The sequence below is a fragment of the Ursus arctos genome, unplaced genomic scaffold (genome assembly GCF_023065955.2).
Source record: "Ursus arctos isolate Adak ecotype North America unplaced genomic scaffold, UrsArc2.0 scaffold_11, whole genome shotgun sequence".
NCBI classification, from domain to species: domain Eukaryota; kingdom Metazoa; phylum Chordata; class Mammalia; order Carnivora; family Ursidae; genus Ursus; species Ursus arctos.
The window spans coordinates 3,071,978-3,091,168 of NW_026622775.1; the positions used below are offsets into that span (position 1 = coordinate 3,071,978).

General features: G+C 40.0%; 1 protein-coding gene across 1 annotated transcript in view; it reads right to left on the reverse strand.

Annotated features, from left to right (window-relative positions):
* Nucleotides 1-1,751: 1,751 nt before the first annotated feature.
* DKK2 (dickkopf WNT signaling pathway inhibitor 2) overlaps nt 1,752-19,191 on the reverse strand; it is a 96,447-nt gene continuing 79,007 nt past the window's right edge. Inside the window, exons 2-4 of the mRNA XM_026499138.4 lie at nt 7,663-7,813; nt 6,327-6,482; nt 1,752-4,127 (exon numbers count right to left, since the gene is read on the reverse strand). Of these exons, the coding sequence (XP_026354923.1) occupies nt 3,877-4,127; nt 6,327-6,482; nt 7,663-7,813 (558 nt within the window). The 3' untranslated portion in view covers nt 1,752-3,876. The remainder of the gene's footprint in view (nt 4,128-6,326; nt 6,483-7,662; nt 7,814-19,191) is intronic.

The window sequence follows — 19,191 nt, forward strand, 5'->3', positions numbered from 1 at the left end:
ATTATTTTCATCCATCTTGCCATCTTCTGAGGATAAAAATCTAAACTTTCCATCCCTGGTCCTGGGAGTATCCACAAAGGAGTGACTGACATTGGGGGGAAGACCTCACCAGGCGCTGCTTTAGTAGATGGCTGATCTACGGTGTTACGTTCACCATAGACAAATGGCTATGTCCAATGTGTTAAGAATATAAAGATCTGATCGGAAACCAGGGATGTACTGTATGGTGACTAACATAATATAATAAAAAATTATTAAAAAAAAAAAAAGAATATAAAGATCTGGGGAAGGATGGAGGGGAGGGGTTTATTCTTTTCCAGTTCTTAACACCAGTTGAATGTGAAGAGTATAATAATCTTTGTCTCTATCCCTCACTCACTCCTTTCATGTGCTGTGAATTATCCAATTTTGTAGAATTTCAAATGAGATTCTTGAAGGAGAAATGCATAATTCTGTTCCTTCCCCACCCTTCTTTGCCACAAATTGCCAGAAGAAAGTCTGTCAATCTGTTCTGCCCATTCATGCAGTAAATTTTACAGGGGAAGCTCCCACAGATAGAAATGATATTGTCTGGTGTTGTCTGAGAATGGAACTTTCTAGTATCTTGCTCTGGAACCTGGCTCTTTCTAGTATCCTCAGGCCTGCACTACACACCATACTCTCCCGATAACTTTATCAGCCTAGGGTAATCTGTCATTTGCTTTTCTTTCTTAACTCTTTTTCTCAAATGGCCTGAATTCGGGGCGTGGAGAAAAGTGTAATTGATTGCTTCCCCCCTCAAATCCTAGGGCTGTGATAAGACATTGTATTTCTTGGCTAAAAGGGAAGTCAAAATGATTTGTCAGTTTTCAGAGCATCTCCCTGAGCTCGGTGGAAAAGAAAAATATCACCCATTTGACTGTTATAGTCTAAAAATACACTGTAGCTAGGAAATACAAATGTTCTCAATTTGAGGAAATGGATAACTGTTTAAGAATAACTTTAAGTGACTAATTAGAATAATGTGGGAGTTATTTCAGCAATGCTTGAGGTATCTTCAACTCTGACCTCTAGCTACGGGACTGTTTCCGCTTCATTATGCTGCCATTGCTACACTTAATCCATTCCACTGTCACAGAATGTTTATCGCCCACATTTCCACCCCATTAACGTCTCCAATACAACATGGGCTTCTACAACCACTCCCAGTCTCAAAATTGGTGAGTTCTGTTTATCAAACACTCCTGACATCTCTGGGTTTAGGAAGCAAAGACTTTCCCAGGACGTGGCTTTGAGTTCACTCAGGGCCAGGTAACTCAGTCGTATCCATATAGGGATAAAGATGGTTTGTAGCTGCTTTGTGCCACTGGGGAATGATCCAATATGCTTAGCATGGTGGCATCTCTATTTGGGGAAATTTTAATCGGATAGAAGATTATAGGAAATAGGCCAGGTGGCTTCAAGTGTTTTGAAGTTTTGTGGAGAGCCCTTGTTCCAAGATGTTCCAGAACACAAAGTAAGAATAAATGGGTAGCATGCACAAGCTGGGATATTTTAGTTTAATGAAAAAATAACTTTCTAACAATTACATCTGTCCTGCCGTGAATAAGCTGCCTTTAGTAATAGTAAACTGCCTTGGATCCTCTCATGGTGATGTCATCCGAAGGATTCCTACCCCAAGTGTCAAATCAGATCGTCCATTTGAACTCTGAGAATCTGTGATTCTGTGAAAGTTTTTCTCACAAGCAAAACACAAGGAAATTTGAATTCCATTTTTGAAGGAGAAAAATTTAATATATTTTATCTTATTATACATTTTCCCTAAATTACAAAGTCAATAGCTGCAAATATATTCTGCTACAAAGCTTTCTGTAAGAAATATCTCTATAAGAAAATACATCTCATTAACATTTCCTGTAAATAAATTACTTCAAATAATAATTTTGGGATGTACATAAGGGAAATAATGCAAAAACCAGATTGTAAATGTGATTGCTACATAGGAAATGTTTGACTGAAATGTTCCATGTTCATGTTGCCAAGCTTATAGAAACCTGTTTGCACAGACTTTGGTTCTTGGATAGATTAGCTTATAATTTTTGTTTTAGCAGACATGTGGAAAAATGTAAATCTTAATCACCCTAGTAAAGCGTATGGGAAGCTGAGATTCTTAATAGACATGCAGGCTCAGGTTCAATTTCTACTGGGAAAACTTGAATTTGAAACTGCAGAAGGGGTTTAAGTAAAAGAAAATTAAGGAGTGACTTGCAGTCTATAAAAGAAAAGGTCAAAAGTAACAGCTATAAGATAACTTTTTTGCTTTATGCTCTAGACATAAATATTTAGAACTGAGTACAGTAAAAAAAAAGTAATAAAATGGTTTCAAAGAATTTGGAAACTGTGGTTTCTATAGGTTAGCAATATGTAGATTTTACAAGTTATTCCATTTCTATTTTTTACTTTCAATGGCTGCAGAAAACAGAAACGATATCTTTGGCAAGAAACAGCTGTTGCAGAGAGATTGGTACAGAACTTTCGGACGGTGCCGTCGGCAAGCTGGGAGTTTGTGGAGGACAACGGAACCTTACTGTATGCCACCTGCCTCGAGAGTCCGTTTCATGAGACCTCCTCATGTTATTTTAGGGCCTCAAAAATATAAAATAAATATTTTGAGGTCAACTAGTGACCTACACAGAACTCATCTGCACAGTAAATATTGTGATAGCAAATCCCATGGAAAACTTCCATTTAGGTTGTGCTGCCTTGGGCTTCCAATGGGAATAGTCAGTTTGTGCTTCAGACATACGATCGACATGGTGCCAAAACCTGGGCACTGGATGAAGTTTTGTCCCTTTGTGTCCCTCAGTGCAGCACAAATGCAGATCAAGTCCCTGTGCTCAGCTTTTCCTGGCTGTGCTGCTGTGTCTGTAAAGAATAAATGTGTTTGCCAATCTAATTCTGTCGAACACGGGGAATGCCCAAGCTTCAACAAGTAACAGTCTATTAGCGCTGATGCTGTATCTTGGACACCTTAAAAATTTTTTCAGTCTGTGAAATTCTGCTCTGTACTATTCACAAGGAATTGGGATAGTTTGGAAAATAAAATATATTCAAGGTAGGAATCACATACAATCAAGAAAAGGTGCAATGCCATTCTAGAATGTAAATGGACAGTTTTTGTCTTATACTGGTCCTGGGGAATTACCGTGAAAATACATTTTCAAAAAATGTAAATAAACAGTTTAAAGCAAAACAAGTTTGTTTTTTTCCTAAAGGCGTTCAGAGGAGACTTGCAATTATTTTGAACATATTTGGAAAACACTGACTGCTTTTTTTCTTGTCTACCAAGGCCTTTCATTGAGCCATAGCAGTAGTGCTGCAAACCCAAAGGTGATTCTGTGTGGCGAATTAATTATGTGCCATGCTTTCATTTCCTATGTAACAACTCATTTTATGTTAGAGCCTGTTGTATGCCAAGGGACTATTGTGTTCAAGTATAACCTTGAGTGAGAACCATGGTTTTCAGGTAATTTCTACAGGCAATCACCAATCCGAAGGAAACTGATCGTCCAGCACAACCTAAACTCTTGGGAAGTCACATGGTATTCGTCAGGAATTTTCACTGTGTGGTTTTGTCAGTAATGGCATTTTCACAAATGTGCACATTATTTACATGAACGAGCTGCATCATGGAAATGCATCGGTTGTACTACACATGTTACCTCTTTCTAATCTGCTTATTCTCTTTCCCTTTTTCTCTCTCTGTGATCTCTATATGCTTACAACATTCCTTATTTTAGCCATTCTTCTGAGCTCCAAATCGTCTTTTCCACCATGCTGTAATGCATTAAATACACAGATGCACAGTCTGCTAGTGATGGGCTTCCTCGGAGGAGATCATATTTTCTGACACACGTGGAGTCTGGCTTTGGAGGAATAGGTGGCATCTTTCCACACTTTGCACGACAGGCCCTTCGCACAGTCACACCGCTGGAAAATTTCCAGCCCGTGAGAGCCCTTCTTGCGCTGTTTGGTACAGACTTCCCCCTGATGGAGCACTGGCTTGCAGATTTTGGTCCAGAAGTGGCGAGCACAGCAAAACCCTTCGATGCAGTCTGCTGATCGCAGGCAGGGGTCTCCTTCATGCCCTGTGGAGATGGTGACCAAATGACATTACCATGACACTTTAGAAAAAAATCCTACTTTGCACACAGACGCACATACAGTACTTTTACTTGGACCGTCTTCCACGAAGTTATCACGTACGATGGAAAGTCTTGGATGCCTATCGATCGGCTCTCCCTCTAATCACGTCAGGCAATTATCGTCTCTTTTGACTATTCGCTGAGTATCAAGTCTTACGAAGAGCTAGGACTGCGCTCCATCTTGTCTTTATTTTGGCACGGTCTGCTCTTAGATATTTCTCTGATCATTTGTTCTTTTAATGAGGTGAGTGAAAAATAAGTAAATAAAGAGAATTGCTTTCAAAGTAATTAATTTGATACGTTCTTGGGAGGCGTAAATAAACTCTGACTCGAGGAGAAAGCTGAAATTCTCAGGGACTCTTAAACCCCTGCGTCAGTGTCTAGCCAGGAATACAGAAACTTAAGACCGAAGATGTTTAATGCCGAGAACGAGGCACGCAGGCGGTGGCAGGGCTAAGAAGGGCCAGAGGATGGTAAAGCAGCAGAGCAGGAAGCCGCTACCACTTTAGGCTGGAGGCCCCAGAGGAGAAGGTCATGTCAGAATCCGGGGCTGGAATTGCTAGCTGGGGCTGGAATCCCAACAGGCCCACCTGACAGGGAGCCTAGGACGTACAGTCTCTAAGGAGCTGTGATTCAGAACAGAGTAGAGAAAGGGCAGACAGCCCCAGGGTCAACCAAGAACCCATCATTAAAAACATGTGGAAGAACAAATCTGGATATTTAATTCAGAAAAAAGTGACTAAGTCAGCAAAAGAGCAAACACACATCACAGCTGGGTTGATGTGTAACCTATATAAAGAAAGGTCAATAAACTTCTCTGCATTTTTGCCAGAATGTAAATATCCAGGCTTTTTAGACCGGATGACCTGTCACTCCTCACTTCTGCTGTCACAAAAGCAGACATAAGTAGTGCCTACACGAATAGGCCACCCTGTGTTCCAGTAAAACATTATTTTGCAAAATCAGGCAGTAGGACAGGCCATAATGTGCCAATCCTGAGGTAAGGGGTGACCCGTCATCCCAGATGTAACCAGTCCCTGTGTGATACGGACATGCCCCACTAGGCATTGTCATAAGAGTGCTTCCTAGTTGCCATCAGAAAATTACACATAAAACTGTATAAAAATATGAGTAAATTTGAAACTGTACTGTGACATAGCTAGCTATTGGGTAGGGAGGGATACTCACGTAATGACAAATGCATGTGAATTTGATAGAATAGAAATAGGAGATTGGGTAAAGACATAGGTCTTCAGGGAGCATAGATAGGGGACAATTGAAGAGGAACTGTCAATCTTTTTAGTGCCATCCATGTCAACATGAATATTCCAGGTCAGACTAATAGGTCAGTCAGATATTCCATAGGATACCAGCTCTGCAGAACATGAAAATGTGGGGAAATGTTTTTGTGGTCAAGAAATATGGGGACCTACAGTGTTTAAAAAACTTAACCAGTTTTCCTCATTGCTGGGCTTCTCAGAGCCCTCAATATACCAATTATATAAAGTTCCCAAAGTGGGAGAGGCATTATTACAGCACACTTTTATTCACAGGATGTCTTAAAGAGTAACGCTCCACAGAACACGCTTGAAAGAAGCCTCCTTTAAAGATGGACGTGTTTCATGCCTTCAACATTTTACTGTTAGTAATAAAGTTCAATAATTTCATGCTTTTAAATTTTACTGTTAGTGATTAGGCTTCCCAAATATTTTGATATGGGTAAGGGGATTTTATGACCATATATAATCCTAGTAGAAACCAATTATTTTTGATAAGTTGGTCTATGAATAGCATATTGTGTGGTTGTTTAGTGAAATAAAATTTCTGTAAAGGGGAGAAAAAGATTCAAAAGCTTAGGGATTTAATCATATGACTACAAACATTTAAAGGCAGCACCGTTTAGAAAATAGCATGATTGTTCAGGGGTGCTGCAATTCTCACAATACATATTTCCTAACAATTTAAGATCTCTTAGAAATCTCCAGCATCCTCAAAATTAAGAATTAATAAATTCAGTTAAAATCTTGCCAACAAAGTATCTTCTCTGTATTTTTTCTAAAACCAATGCAATGAATTCTCAATATTTTAATTTTTCTTCTTTTAAAACAAGAAAAAGTAAGCAAAGAACTACAGACCGCCTACCTTTTATATGTGACATCTTAGTGTGCGGTCTTCCTAGATTCTGCCATCCCAGGTCGTGGTTTGAGTAGTGGCCATGGCTTCGATCTCTGTGTCGAGTGCCGTCCAGAGCTGGGATGTGGGGGGTTAAGATGCTCTCAGTGACAGGGATGCAGATGCCTGGAGATGGCAAGTAAGTGGTTAGACTTATCCGATTCTGTAAAGTGTGATTCTTGTCCAAGTATCGTGCCGATGTGAGGTGTGAGGCTATCTCCTACCTATCATCTATCATCATCTGTTTTTCCTCTATTCATTCAACCATTCATTTATTTACATAAATAATATTCAACGATATGACTTAATATTAAATAGAATTAAATAGTTTGGCCTAAGTCAGGCTTCCTTAATTTGAATCTCGTCTCTCTCAAGACCAAGTAACCATGGGCAAAAATAGGAATAAAAACATTTCATCAAGTTGTGAACACATGTGAAATGTTTAGAATAGTGACTTAGTAAGTATTAAATTAGTGTTAGCTATTCCTACTTTTAAAACGTCTGCCCAGACATCCATCTTCAGGATCCAGGTTCCTATTTTCAATCAACAATATAACCCCAGTCTACATCGTAAACATCTCTAATGGTATGAGGCCTTCTTCCGTTCACCTGTCCCAGGTACTTCTGATAAGACTCTGCCTAGGGGTTGGGAGCATGTATACGGATAGGAGCCTGATTATCTTGTTTTATATGAGTAAGTTTATGTTTCAGATCACCTTCTGTAATTATTTAATGGTTTTTTCTTGTGTTGTCAGTGATTCTTCATTTCATCATTAGTGCTGAATTGTCTGGCGATAAATTCACTGAGATTGGGTGAAGTCATGCTTATGGATAGGCTGGGGAATAGACTCCTGGGTCTCCGTTTGGAGGAACCAATCACTCCCTCACTCTGAGTGTGGTGCAGGGTGGGGCCTTTCAAAGAAGACACCCTGAATATAAGAATCGAGGCATGAAACTGGGAGAGGGACTCACCTCCGTATTCCCAAACCGCAGCAGGTGCCTTGTTTGGTCTTCTGCATGTATCACTTATGTGTTTACAGCTATGCATATACAACGCTTCGGTACGGCAAATCCTAGATTGCCATAGAACATAAAGGATAGAAATAGAGGCCGGAGCCCAGGAAAACTAGGATTTGGGAGGTAATCCACGTAATCGTGCACATAGCTAAACCACGATCCAATCCCTGCCAGTTTTGAAAGGTTCCTTGCGTTTCAGAGGTCTGGCTAAGGAGGAGGTCGTCGAATTTGCTAGACACACGTCCTACATTAACACGAAGGAGGCCCGTCACACCGAACTAGAGCTCACCATTATTGCAGCGGGTACCCGGACAGCACATGCCGTCTCTGTGGCAGCGCTTCTTTTTCCTCCGGCACACCGTGCAGGCCGATGAGCCCTGGTGGGGGCTGTGGCAATACCTCCCAACTTCACACTCCTTGTCACTGCTGCAAGGGTAGGCCTGCCAAAAAGCACACCACCACCGAACAGAAGGCCGATTAGACTGCACACGCATGAAAAGTTACCGCGGCAAATCACGATGGGCAATCAATCACAGCAGGTTTCTCGTCAAAGGAGATACACCAGTGAAATCGTGTTCTGGGCGCAGATCCTACATAGTGACGCTTCCTTCATCAAGGACCCTATAAATACCGATTGTTGATGGGGACAGAGGTAAAGTTGATGCTGTTCCTGTAGTTTTGTTGACACAACTTTGGAGATGGGATTCACATTTTGTGTGGCTCAGTAGAACTCTTAAAGGTACATTTGGGGGCTCAGAAATAGTTGTAATTGTTATACCGTCACTGATTTACCGTGTAAATGAAACAGTCAGCCTCGCTATTCGGTTTTTCATCTACTAAACTGGAGGAGACGAAGTTTAAACAAAACAACAAAGGGCTGTGCTAGAAGCTAAAACATACCTCCTGCCCAGTTAGGGAGCAAATACAGTGAGCGACTCCCCACAATTCTTGCCCGTGAGGAGCACAGCAGAGAACCACTTCCAGAACCGTTAGAGGTTCTGAGCTGTTTGGCACAAAGAAATCAAGGAGCAGCGTCCTCATTCCAAACTCAGGCGGTGAGCAGCCATGGGTTCTAAGCGGTCTAAGCGAAATGCTCAACTCCGATTACATCCTGTTCTCAGCAAACAGAGAGGCAGGCTATTTACATACAAATACGGCCCTAGGGGCTACGGCGCCTTCAATTTATACAGAAAGGACCTGATGGTCTCCATTTCTCACTGCGGGAGGCTACTTAATCAGGGCCCTAGATGATCTCCCAAAATAAAAATACATTCTCCTGTTATGTACTCCTTGCCTCTTGGAAATTTTTAGGACACTTAGAACATCCGTGTTTGCACAGAGTTGAGAAACTGAACGGCCACACCACACATTAAACTTCCTCATATTTTGAAGCATGTAGACAGGGAAATTTATTTATTAGTTGTTTTTCTTTTCTTTTTGCAGTTCTTTCCTGTTTTCAGAGTAATGCATGGGTTTTTATTTTAATTAAAAAATACAAAAGTAAGAAGAAGCTACGTGGTTGTTTTTAAGCACGCATAAATGGTCTGAATGTAAACCTATGGGTCAAGTTTCTGTGACTCTCCAGTCATTAGTGGGATTTGAGTGCTTTGCTTATGAACTGAGGTCTGGTGGCGTAGGTCTGCGTGCACGCTCTGTTTTCCCTTCTCTTTCTTTCTCCCGCTCTTACACTGTCTTCCCCCCACCCCACGCCCTCGCCCTTCTGCTACGTGTGGCTACATTCAGTGTCCCCATATTTTCTGTTTAGATCTGATCCTGTTCAGTTCGACAGAGGAAATAAATGAGGAGCCGACAATGTGAGGCTGAAAACTACATATTGTGTGGGGAAAAAACACACTTTCAGCATCATTACAATAGGAAAATCATGAATTTTGAGTAGCAAGTGCTTTTGAAGGATTGCATAGTGGCCATGTCTGATGCCTACATTATAATCGGAGCCAGATAAAGCTATAAAATGAATTTGCATATTATCGTCCCATTCTGGATCTCCATCATTAGACTTAAGACAGAATCTGAATGAGGCTACATTCAGAGTATTAGGCCATTTTTCAAGAGTCCAAGACTGATGAAAACAAAACAAATGTCACTTCCCGCCTTGCCACACTCTTTCCCCCAAGCACTTTACTCCCTTCACATTTAAACCCATTAATTTTAATTGAAATACAATTCACATGTTTCTGATTCATTTACATTTATTTCATCAAATTGTTTTGCAAGAAACATTTGATGTCTTACAAGTTTTTTTTTCTTCCTCAAAAATAGGACATGTTCTTTCAATGGAAATACTTGTTCTAGCTAAAACGTCACGTGCAATGTGCAACACAAACAACAAATCTTCAAGGGATTCTGAATATAGAATAACACTTGATTCCATTCCTTAAAAAAACGCAATAGTCTATAAGGTAAAAAACAAGCTGTTTGCTAAAAGTAGCAGTTCATTTTGCAGAAAATTGTGGAAGACACAACATTAACTTCCCATTCTCAGTTTGTGGGAAATGGCAAATGCTTGAAATGGAAACTATTTGATGTATGGGACGCCTGGGGGGCTCAGTCGGTTGAGCATCCGACTCTTGGTTTCAGCTCAGGTCATGGTCTCAGGGTCCTGGGATTGAGGCCCACTATGTGCTCCACACTCAGCGGGGAGTCTGCTTGAGATTCTCTTCCTCTCGCTCTTCCTCTGCCCCTCCCCCCACTTGCACTCTCTCTCTCTCTCCCTCTAAAATAAATAACATCTTTTTTAAAAAAAATATCTGATGCAGATGCTATTGCAAAATGTGGTATGTATAGTAGTCCTCTATTTGAATGGGGTCACCGTAAAATTCTCACCAGTTTTTCAGAGGAAATCTCAGTAGGTGCAAGAGATAACATATATTAGAGGACAGGCAGTTTCATTGTGCTATTTCTGTACTTTTATTTAAAGCCAATTTTAAATAAAAATGACACAGGCAGAAAAAATATGCAGAATTTTTTGTAATGAAAGATTATTCTTAATGCGATCTTGCACTTGAAATGCAATCCCAGAACATAACATTAAGAGCAATTCTTTGACAATTAAAATAAAATTTTAATAATTGAAATGCAAGGTTATATTATATAGCTTCTACTATGCTTAGGAAACTCCTTGCTCCAATAAACAGCCTTCAAATATGAATAAAATTTGAAAATGATAAGACAAATTGATTGCAGCAGGTTTTCAGGGAAGCAAAGAAGATGGGAGCATGCCTTCCCTTCTGAAATCAATGTCTCCCTCCCCAGATCTACTCAGCCATATAGTTTCCTTTGGCATAACCATTAGCAACAAAACACAGAACAGGAGAAAATATGGATCTGAACCATTAATATCAATTCTCATGTTTTCAGCCTACAACATTATTTTTCAATAAACAGCTTTAAATAGGACATTTTCATCTCAAGGATGCGGTCTCAGGGATGAGCTTGCTATTGTTTCTTCCCACATTTCCCCCTTTAAATGTCTGGAAATGCTATCATAGTAGGTAAGAGAGGGAGGGAGGGAGGGAGAGGGAGAGGGGAGCACATGGTTAGAGTAGTTATGAGGGTCCTGAGGAAGTGATGACTGTGGCATTAATAGGCCACTGAAGGAAATTACATAGATTAATAAAAGCACCATTCAGAAACTTTCCCATAGGAAAATCTTTATTTTCCACTTACTTTGGCCTCAAAAGGCTATTGCTGTTCCCGTCTGACGATGGTTTTATGGCAAACAAATATTGAATTTGAATCTTAGTCTAACTTTCCACTAAACAAAAACAATAATATGCTTCCCCTGCTACTTATTTGTATAAATTAATAAGAGGACTGATTTTTTTTTTACCTGCTATGGAAATTATTAATAATGAATTTGCACGGTTCGTTGTTGACTCGTCTAGGTCAAGTCTGAGGAACAGTGACATGTGGCCGCATGAGCACCCAGAAATACTTGCCTTCATGCAAAAATCATTCATGACTTCGCCTCAGTCACAATGAGGACATGGATTCATTTGAGATACCTAATAATAGCGGATGATGGGCCATGAATTAAGAATATATGAGAGCTGTCCATGATCAGGCCAAAAAAACACAGAAGTTTTGCCCAACCCCCTTTCTAGGCTAAAAATAGAGTGGTTTCTGTAAATAGCAGCACTAGTTATCATTACAACCATGACATGAACTGAAAAAAGAGTGAACACATTGGACACAGTTTGAAAATAAAGTCCATCAAAAATGAGCATTTCTTTTTAGTATAAAAGATTTTTTTACATCCATTTACTCCATGCTAATTTGGAATCATTCTTTAAAATTTTAGCAATGAAATAAAGAGAGGTTAAGTCACTTCGGCAGATAAGTTCCATGTGCTCAGTAGCAGGGAATTTGGGGATTCGGGGTGCCCTGGCTTGTAGGCCTCCCTGCAAGGTACGGTGACTAAAAGCATTAACTAGTGATGGTTTGATGCACACAGAGATTAGGGGTTTTCAGTGCTGACCTGTGTGCCGAATTTAGAGATTAGAAAAGTAAACTTGGCCACCTCTCTCTCTAGAAGCCTCCAAATACCAACAGCATGTCCTGGTGCAGCTGTTGGACAGACAGAACACTGGCGGACAGCGTGGGCAATACTGTAAACAACATTTTCTCATTTCATTTCTTGACAACAGTTTTATGTCCACTTAAACTCAATGTAATCAGAGTTACAAGTAAAAGCCCATCATGCTATTAATGATAATTAAATAATATTCTAATGAATGAAATAAAATAAAATGTTACTACATCTTATTTGAACTAATTGAGCCTTTTTTTTTTTTTCAATTATTCTCAAAACCGCAGGGAGAAAAAGACCTGCTAATTCGAGATTAAGATTCAGGGTGGGACTTATTCTTATTTTTCAGGGCTTCCCATCCCTTAAAACACGCAAATGTGACAACGACAGAATCAGACCTCTAAGAATAACGACATAGAAAAAAAGTGTTCTAGGGACTTCAGCAACACCGGCTACTGAACAAACCTTGGGCCACAACTAAAACCTTAGTGTAACTCCTGAGTTTTCAGAATAATGACATTGTTCCTGTTTAATGATGGGGAGAAAACAAAAGAAGACGGAAACATCACATAGTGTTCATGTGGGCTGGCCACCCATCCGGATTCTTGCAAGACCGTCCTAGTCTTGTTGTTGTCGTTTTAATGGGGACAATCCTTTGTCCCCTCAAGCACTGTTTGTAACAATCGGAAGTTTTCTGGAGCCAGAAAAACATCATCAGCTGGGCAGGCAGAAGACAGCCTGCAGGGGGATGACCCAGCTGTGGGAATGAAAAACATTTGGGGCGAGTGGATAGAAGGAGGTAGAGCAAAGGGTTGGGGACCAGAACGTCTGGGGTCTCAAAGAGAACATAGCAGAAGGTTGGCAATCACATTTGGGGAATTGGCGCCATCAGACTGGCTCCCCCAGGTCCTTAAAGAAAAGATTAATTTCCCTTGCCCTGAAGGTCCATATGCTAGTTCTGTTTCAATGTATATGCAAGTATGCTGTCCTTTAAGGTGGTAATTTCAAAGTCAAACCTTAAGGTTGCAACTTCAGGACGTGCAGGGACATACAACTCAAGCTGGCTGTGCAACCGGATCTTTCCCTTTGTCCACAGTTACCTCTAGGGGATAAGGGTGTATCTCTGAGGATTCCCGAATTTAAGGCCAGGAGAATTCAGCTACATTAAATTGGAGGGGAGAAGTTCAGATATCTCACGATGTTCTGGATCTGTGCCATAGGTTCATAAGGCAGCTGTTTGGGTATTCATTCAGTATCCAATAATTGTTTACTCCGCATCCATTTCTTGAACACCAGACACAACCAGTTCTGTGATCTACAGATGTTTTCCCTGCACCATCCCTAAGATAATTTTGAAATGTATATATCCTCTCACGCGTTTGACATATAAAATTTTTCAGTATAAATTTAGTTTGTTTTATGAATATGGCATATAATGTTAAGCATTTTATAAGACGAAACTCACAGTAATTTGACATGATTCAATAAAATAGCTTTTACCTACCTGATTGATCAATGCATACTGACCCTAAAATAAAGTCACAACATAGTCATGGATATTTTTCTTTGAGAAAATTAGTTTTAGAAAACGTCCAGTTAAATTTTAAAATATACAAGTCATCACAGCTATTTTAGATGTTCTGTATCCAGAATTTTCCAGCCAGCGCCAAGCTTCGCTTTTAAAGAATGACAGACAAGGATGCCCTAATCAACCATTAAGACCATCTTTGTTAAAACCAATACTCCAAATTTGACTTTAGTCTGTCATCCATAAAAAGTTTTATACTGCTGGTTAGTGCAGTATATCAAGATTTGGAATGCATGACGATTCTGCCTTTCTTTCCACATAAAATGGCAAAAGACTTACTGTAAACACAGGCACATTCCCAGGCAATTTTAAGAAAAGAAATCATGGGAGTTAAGGATATGGAAATTGATTTCCTGAGAACAATTCATGCTGTGCATACCGTGGAAAACCTTTGACTACCTTTTCCACATATCCATTTTAGGGCTGGGGTTGCTAGATATTTGGTTTTTGACACAGAAGTTCAGAGCTGAGAGAATTCTGCTAATGCTGCCTGGATCAGAGGTTAGGAAAGATGGATCTCTGCCAGTGGTCCATTAACTTCCCCAATGTGTTCAGAGAGCTTCACTGAAATCCTAAGAAACAGTAATTCTATGAAATCAAGGCAAGGTCCTCCCTAACTTGGGTTGCTCCACCCTGTTCTCTGTATCGCATTAAGCAGAAAGGAGATTCCAGGGAATTCTCTACTTTGAACACAGAACACATGCTCAACTGTAACATGTACATTGCTGCGATTGATCGTGGGCAAATGGGCAAAGCTAACCCTTTCCATACAGTCTCGGCACCTACAGAAATTGACACCTTGTAGTTTACCTGATTTTTTTTTCCTGGTTTTGACCCATTTTCCCTTTATTTGGGATAGATAGGACAAAAACACTTCTGTTCTATACTCAAAAAGCAGCATCTCGGGAGTATTTCTGCAGCAATGGTTGGAGCCCTTTACACGCCATATATAATTATAAAGCCCTTTGTAATTTGGCGATTGGTGGAATATAATTGTTCTAACCAAAACAGGAAGAAACCACACAATTTTTTCTTCCAAATCCAGGATCGAATGTCTACAATATAAAATTTTCAATGTAGCCTTTCACGTTTTCCTGACCTCATGACCTTCAGAAAGGTAACGTGGTAGAGAGGATTTTGGAATCATCCTGCAGTTTGAATTATGCCTCCACAATTAATTCATTGTTGTAAGTTACTTAGAGAGTCTCAGTTTCCTCCTTAATAAGATGGATATCATTCCTACCTTCAGCAGCTCTTCCCTACTTACCCAATCTTTAAAATCTCATGGGGTTTCTTTAAAAACTACTTACTTACAGACTCTTTCTCACAGAGACTCTAATTTTGTAGAACTGGATATGGTCCAGGAGTCTGTATGATTATAGATCATATGATCTGGAGATCATAGATAAGGTAAGATAGGGAAACACTGCTCTGTAGGACTGTGGCATAGGTTAAGGATGTCTCTTGTATACACATCATACAGAAAACATCTGGTCCATATGAGACACGGACTCAATATTACCTCTCAGATAGACGCAGGTCTAATTGGGAAATTGATTCCCTGACACATGAGTCTAAGTAAGAGATTCACTGACAACTATTTCCAGAGAGCTTCCTCCTTACTTCTACTACTTAGCCACTGTGCTTAGGGGTAGGCTTGAGAATTTCTGAAACTATATGAAAAAATAAAGTAACACATAACAAACACACCAGCGCACTTTGGGAGAAACACAGTGTAGACTCAGAGCTGTCAACGTACCCATCGTGGCTGGATTATTTCATATCCCCATGTGGTGCACACCCGTGTCTTGTTGGCAATGCATAGCTTTGGAGTTTTCTTTGCATCTTGTATCCTATGGGTCTTTACAAAACAAGTACTTTTCCTCCCCGTACCAAGTATGATAAATAGGTGACATGTGTTTTTATTATTTCCTATTTCTTGTAGAGCATCAAATTCCCTTCCCAGTGAAAAATCTCATTCAAAATTCAAATACTGATGTCCGGGTAGATATGAAAACTTAACATACTCTCAAATTGGCCGTTTATGAAAAACCTTCCTTACGATTACAGAATAGGTCAGTGTTGGTGACTATCTGAGCCCAAGTGTAAACACTTGTGAATTTTAAATGTTACATGAGTTTGAGCCATTTTTCACTTGTAATGTCATGGTTTATAAATGAGGATAAAAAAATCCAGTGAAGATATAGGTTAATGTGTATGTATATATATGTTTGTGTGTGTGTGTGTGCATAAGTTATCCAATGTATTATTTCAGGAGGTACACCCAGGAAATGTGTAGCAGAATTTACCCACGGGAAGGTAGGACAGAGTTATTGAGAATGGAGAAAAGAGGAAAATTTTTGTTTCCATGTAAAGCCCTTAAACATTTTCTAATTTGCACTAGGTACGTGAATTATCTATTAAAATTAATACAATTTTTTAAAGAACTAATCTTATGAGATTCAAGGTGAAGTTTCTAATTCTTTGCTAATTTACGCTTCATAATTTTTGGCTTAGAAGACTTAGAAGAACTTAGGTTTCCTAGAGCCAGTACTTCTTGCAAGAGTATCAAGAATCCAGACTGAAGTTGCTTAATTAAAAATTTTCTGTTTTGTTTTATTGATGTCACCTTATTAGCCGAATCAAACTATTAATACATTTAAATTATATATAAACAATCCATTGTTCCGACAACTACTTAATTGAAGTAATGTTTATTGTCTTATTCATTTGGTATAGAACATGCAAACTTTACACTGCTCCAATCTCATTTAATTCTCTTCCATCTCCTCTAGGAATTAGGGTAGAATAATAATCAAATGGCCATTTGCCACATTCTATTCAGATTTTGAGGAAACAGTTGATAGAAGCCAATAAAATCAAAAAGCTCATTCTTTTATGGCTGGTAAGATGAAAAAATCACAGCAATATATAATCCTCAATATTCGTTTGCAGTGAAAAGACTCAATTACTATTTAAGAACTATTTTAAGCCCTGTATAAATATTGCTTGAAAATATAAAATGTAATCATTCAAATTTAGAGTCATAAACAAGAAGGCAGGCAGCATTTTATCCCTCCAGGTGTGCTGGGAGGAGAAGCAAGGACTTGAGAAGAAGCGTGGACCAACGTGATTCCCCAGAGGGTTGGAGCAAGAGATTTACTTAATCATGATAGACACAAAGATTGACTTGACTAAAAACCTTTTGATTAAAAAAGTAGGATGCAGGGGCTCAGTTGGTTAAGTGTCTGCCTTCGGCTCAGGTCATGATCCCAGGGTCCTCGGATCACCCCACATCAGACCCCTTGCTCAGCTGGGAGTCTGCTTTTCCCTCTCCCTCTGCCCCTCCCCCCAACTCGTTTGCCCACTCGTGCTCTATCTCACGAATAAATGAATAAAATTAAAAAAAAAAACTATTGAAAAAGAAAGGAAAAAAAAGTAGGATGCAGAGGTTGTTCACAATTCTAACAAGAATCCTGCCTAAATAACTCATCTATTTCTGCTTCTGCCATTTGGAAGGAAATAAATAGTGTGTGTGTGAAGACTCTTGGACCCGAGTCATTAGGACCCGATACACTGCTGACATATGAGAGACTAAAGCGCAAGCTACGTGTGCCGCAGGGTGGAGGACTTCAACTCCTGAGCTTTGGATAAGCCAACTTGTCTGTTACTAGGAGAAAGGAATGGAAGCCATTTAATCTGTTATTTTGCCATCCCAGCTCTTTCCCATTTCCCAGCTTGAGTCCTTCTCTAGTTATCTCAAGCTAATATTTATATAGCCTATAAAAGAGGTTAAGAATCTGTGCCCCATGCCCAGGCTTCATTTTTATTTTTATGGAACGTTCAGTTGATGGGACAGGTCTCACACAGAAATTCCCACAAGGAGCACTCTAAATAGACTCATATCACCATTTCTGGGTTCCAAAGATCAGGGCAAACTGTGGAGAGAGTTGGAGCCAGTCTCAGAGTCTCTAACGTTAACAGAAGGGTTAAAGAAAGCATCTGGGTAGAATAGTTGCCTGACTTCCTGATGGATGAAATTACAATAGCTAAGGCTACTCATTTATTTCAGACATTTGCTAGATGATTGGGTTCAAAAGCCCCAGCTTGGAGAGTATTTTTATTTTTAGGGTCTGATAATCGCAATTATGTGACCACATGTTGTTTATTAAAATAAAATGCTTTTCCAAAAAACAATCGATATCTCAATACACACGTGGTCTTACTTACCAGCCTTCTACCCCCATGAACCAATTTAAATTCTTATTGTGTGGAAGGAGGAAGAGAAGGTCAGCACACAAGGACAAAGGAACTTATTCAAGCAAACAGCGTGGCATAAAGACAAAACTCATTGGCTTATAATCTACTTCTAATAAAAAATTCTATTTAAATGCTTTGTTACAGGGTTGGAAAGGGAGGAAATTATAAGCCAGATGACAGATTCTTTGGTTTGTGTGACCCCAGTGTTCAAATCTCAGCCTCAGAAATGTGGTGCATCTTGTGATGACATACTCAATGTGTTAGTAATCCCAGAGAAAACACATTGAAGACGTTGGTCCCCCACGCCACCCACATCCCATACATCTGCTTTGGTGTGGTGACCAGCACATTCTCCATAGTGCAAGGGAGGTCAGATGATTTGTAACTAGATGAAAAAAATGAAATCCTGTCTTCAGGCTTAAGTCACTTCCCCTCCATCCCTTGGTCCTTCTAGCCCGTGCAAAGAGTATGCTCCTCTGTATTTCTGCTGCTTCCTTTGTTGTCCCTTATTCATTACTAAGAACCCCCAGATGTACTGGCATTGGACTCTTTGTAACACCTCTGTGTCTGGCTCACATTCCACACTCTGTAGAAAATATGGGGCTTTAAAATGTGAGATGGGGAAGGGTGGGTGGGAAAGAGAAGTGGAGCGCAACTAGGAAAGGGAGGAGCACCCACCCCACACACCTGCCCCCGGGGACCGGGGTAGAGCTGTCCCACCTCGGCACAACCCCGGGGCTGCTGGCTAGTCAGAAGTCTAGGCGAACAAATGGAATAGAATTCATTAGCCAAATGGCTAATTGAGTTTTTATACAATTTTGCTAGGGTTGATATGTAATCCCTACTTTTTTCAAATTTTTTTCCCTCCCATGCAATGCTAAAATGTTTCTAGAACTAGGTTTGGAATGCTATCTGAAATGTGTCCTGTTTGTTTGTTTGAACTGAAGGAGGCAGCTGTGTCACAACAAAGATTACCAGAAAACATTTTTGTTCTTAGCATGACATATGATCTCCATCCCCCTCCCCAGCACTTGCATTACACATGCCAGTATATGGGGCTCCTTGCACATCCGTTAGCCACACCCCCTCAGGACCAGGCATTTGTACACATTTTTCTTCAGCCACATTTACTTCACCATCGGAATAAATCTAACTCACCGTTCAGAGACTATATCAAGTAACTCTACTTTGGGGAACCCTTCTGGGCTGGTTCCTCCCTTCCAGCTGATTGGGATGTCCCATTTCACCTACGCCCTGTCCATGCCTCCTGCTTATCTCTACCACGATACAGATCATGCTCTGTCACGTTCTTCCTCTGCTTTCTTCATGCTCTTTGATTACAGAAATAATCTTTCAGCTCTGTATCCCCAGTGGTCACATTGTTCCTGGAATAACAAATAGCATTCTGCATTTTGTCCAGT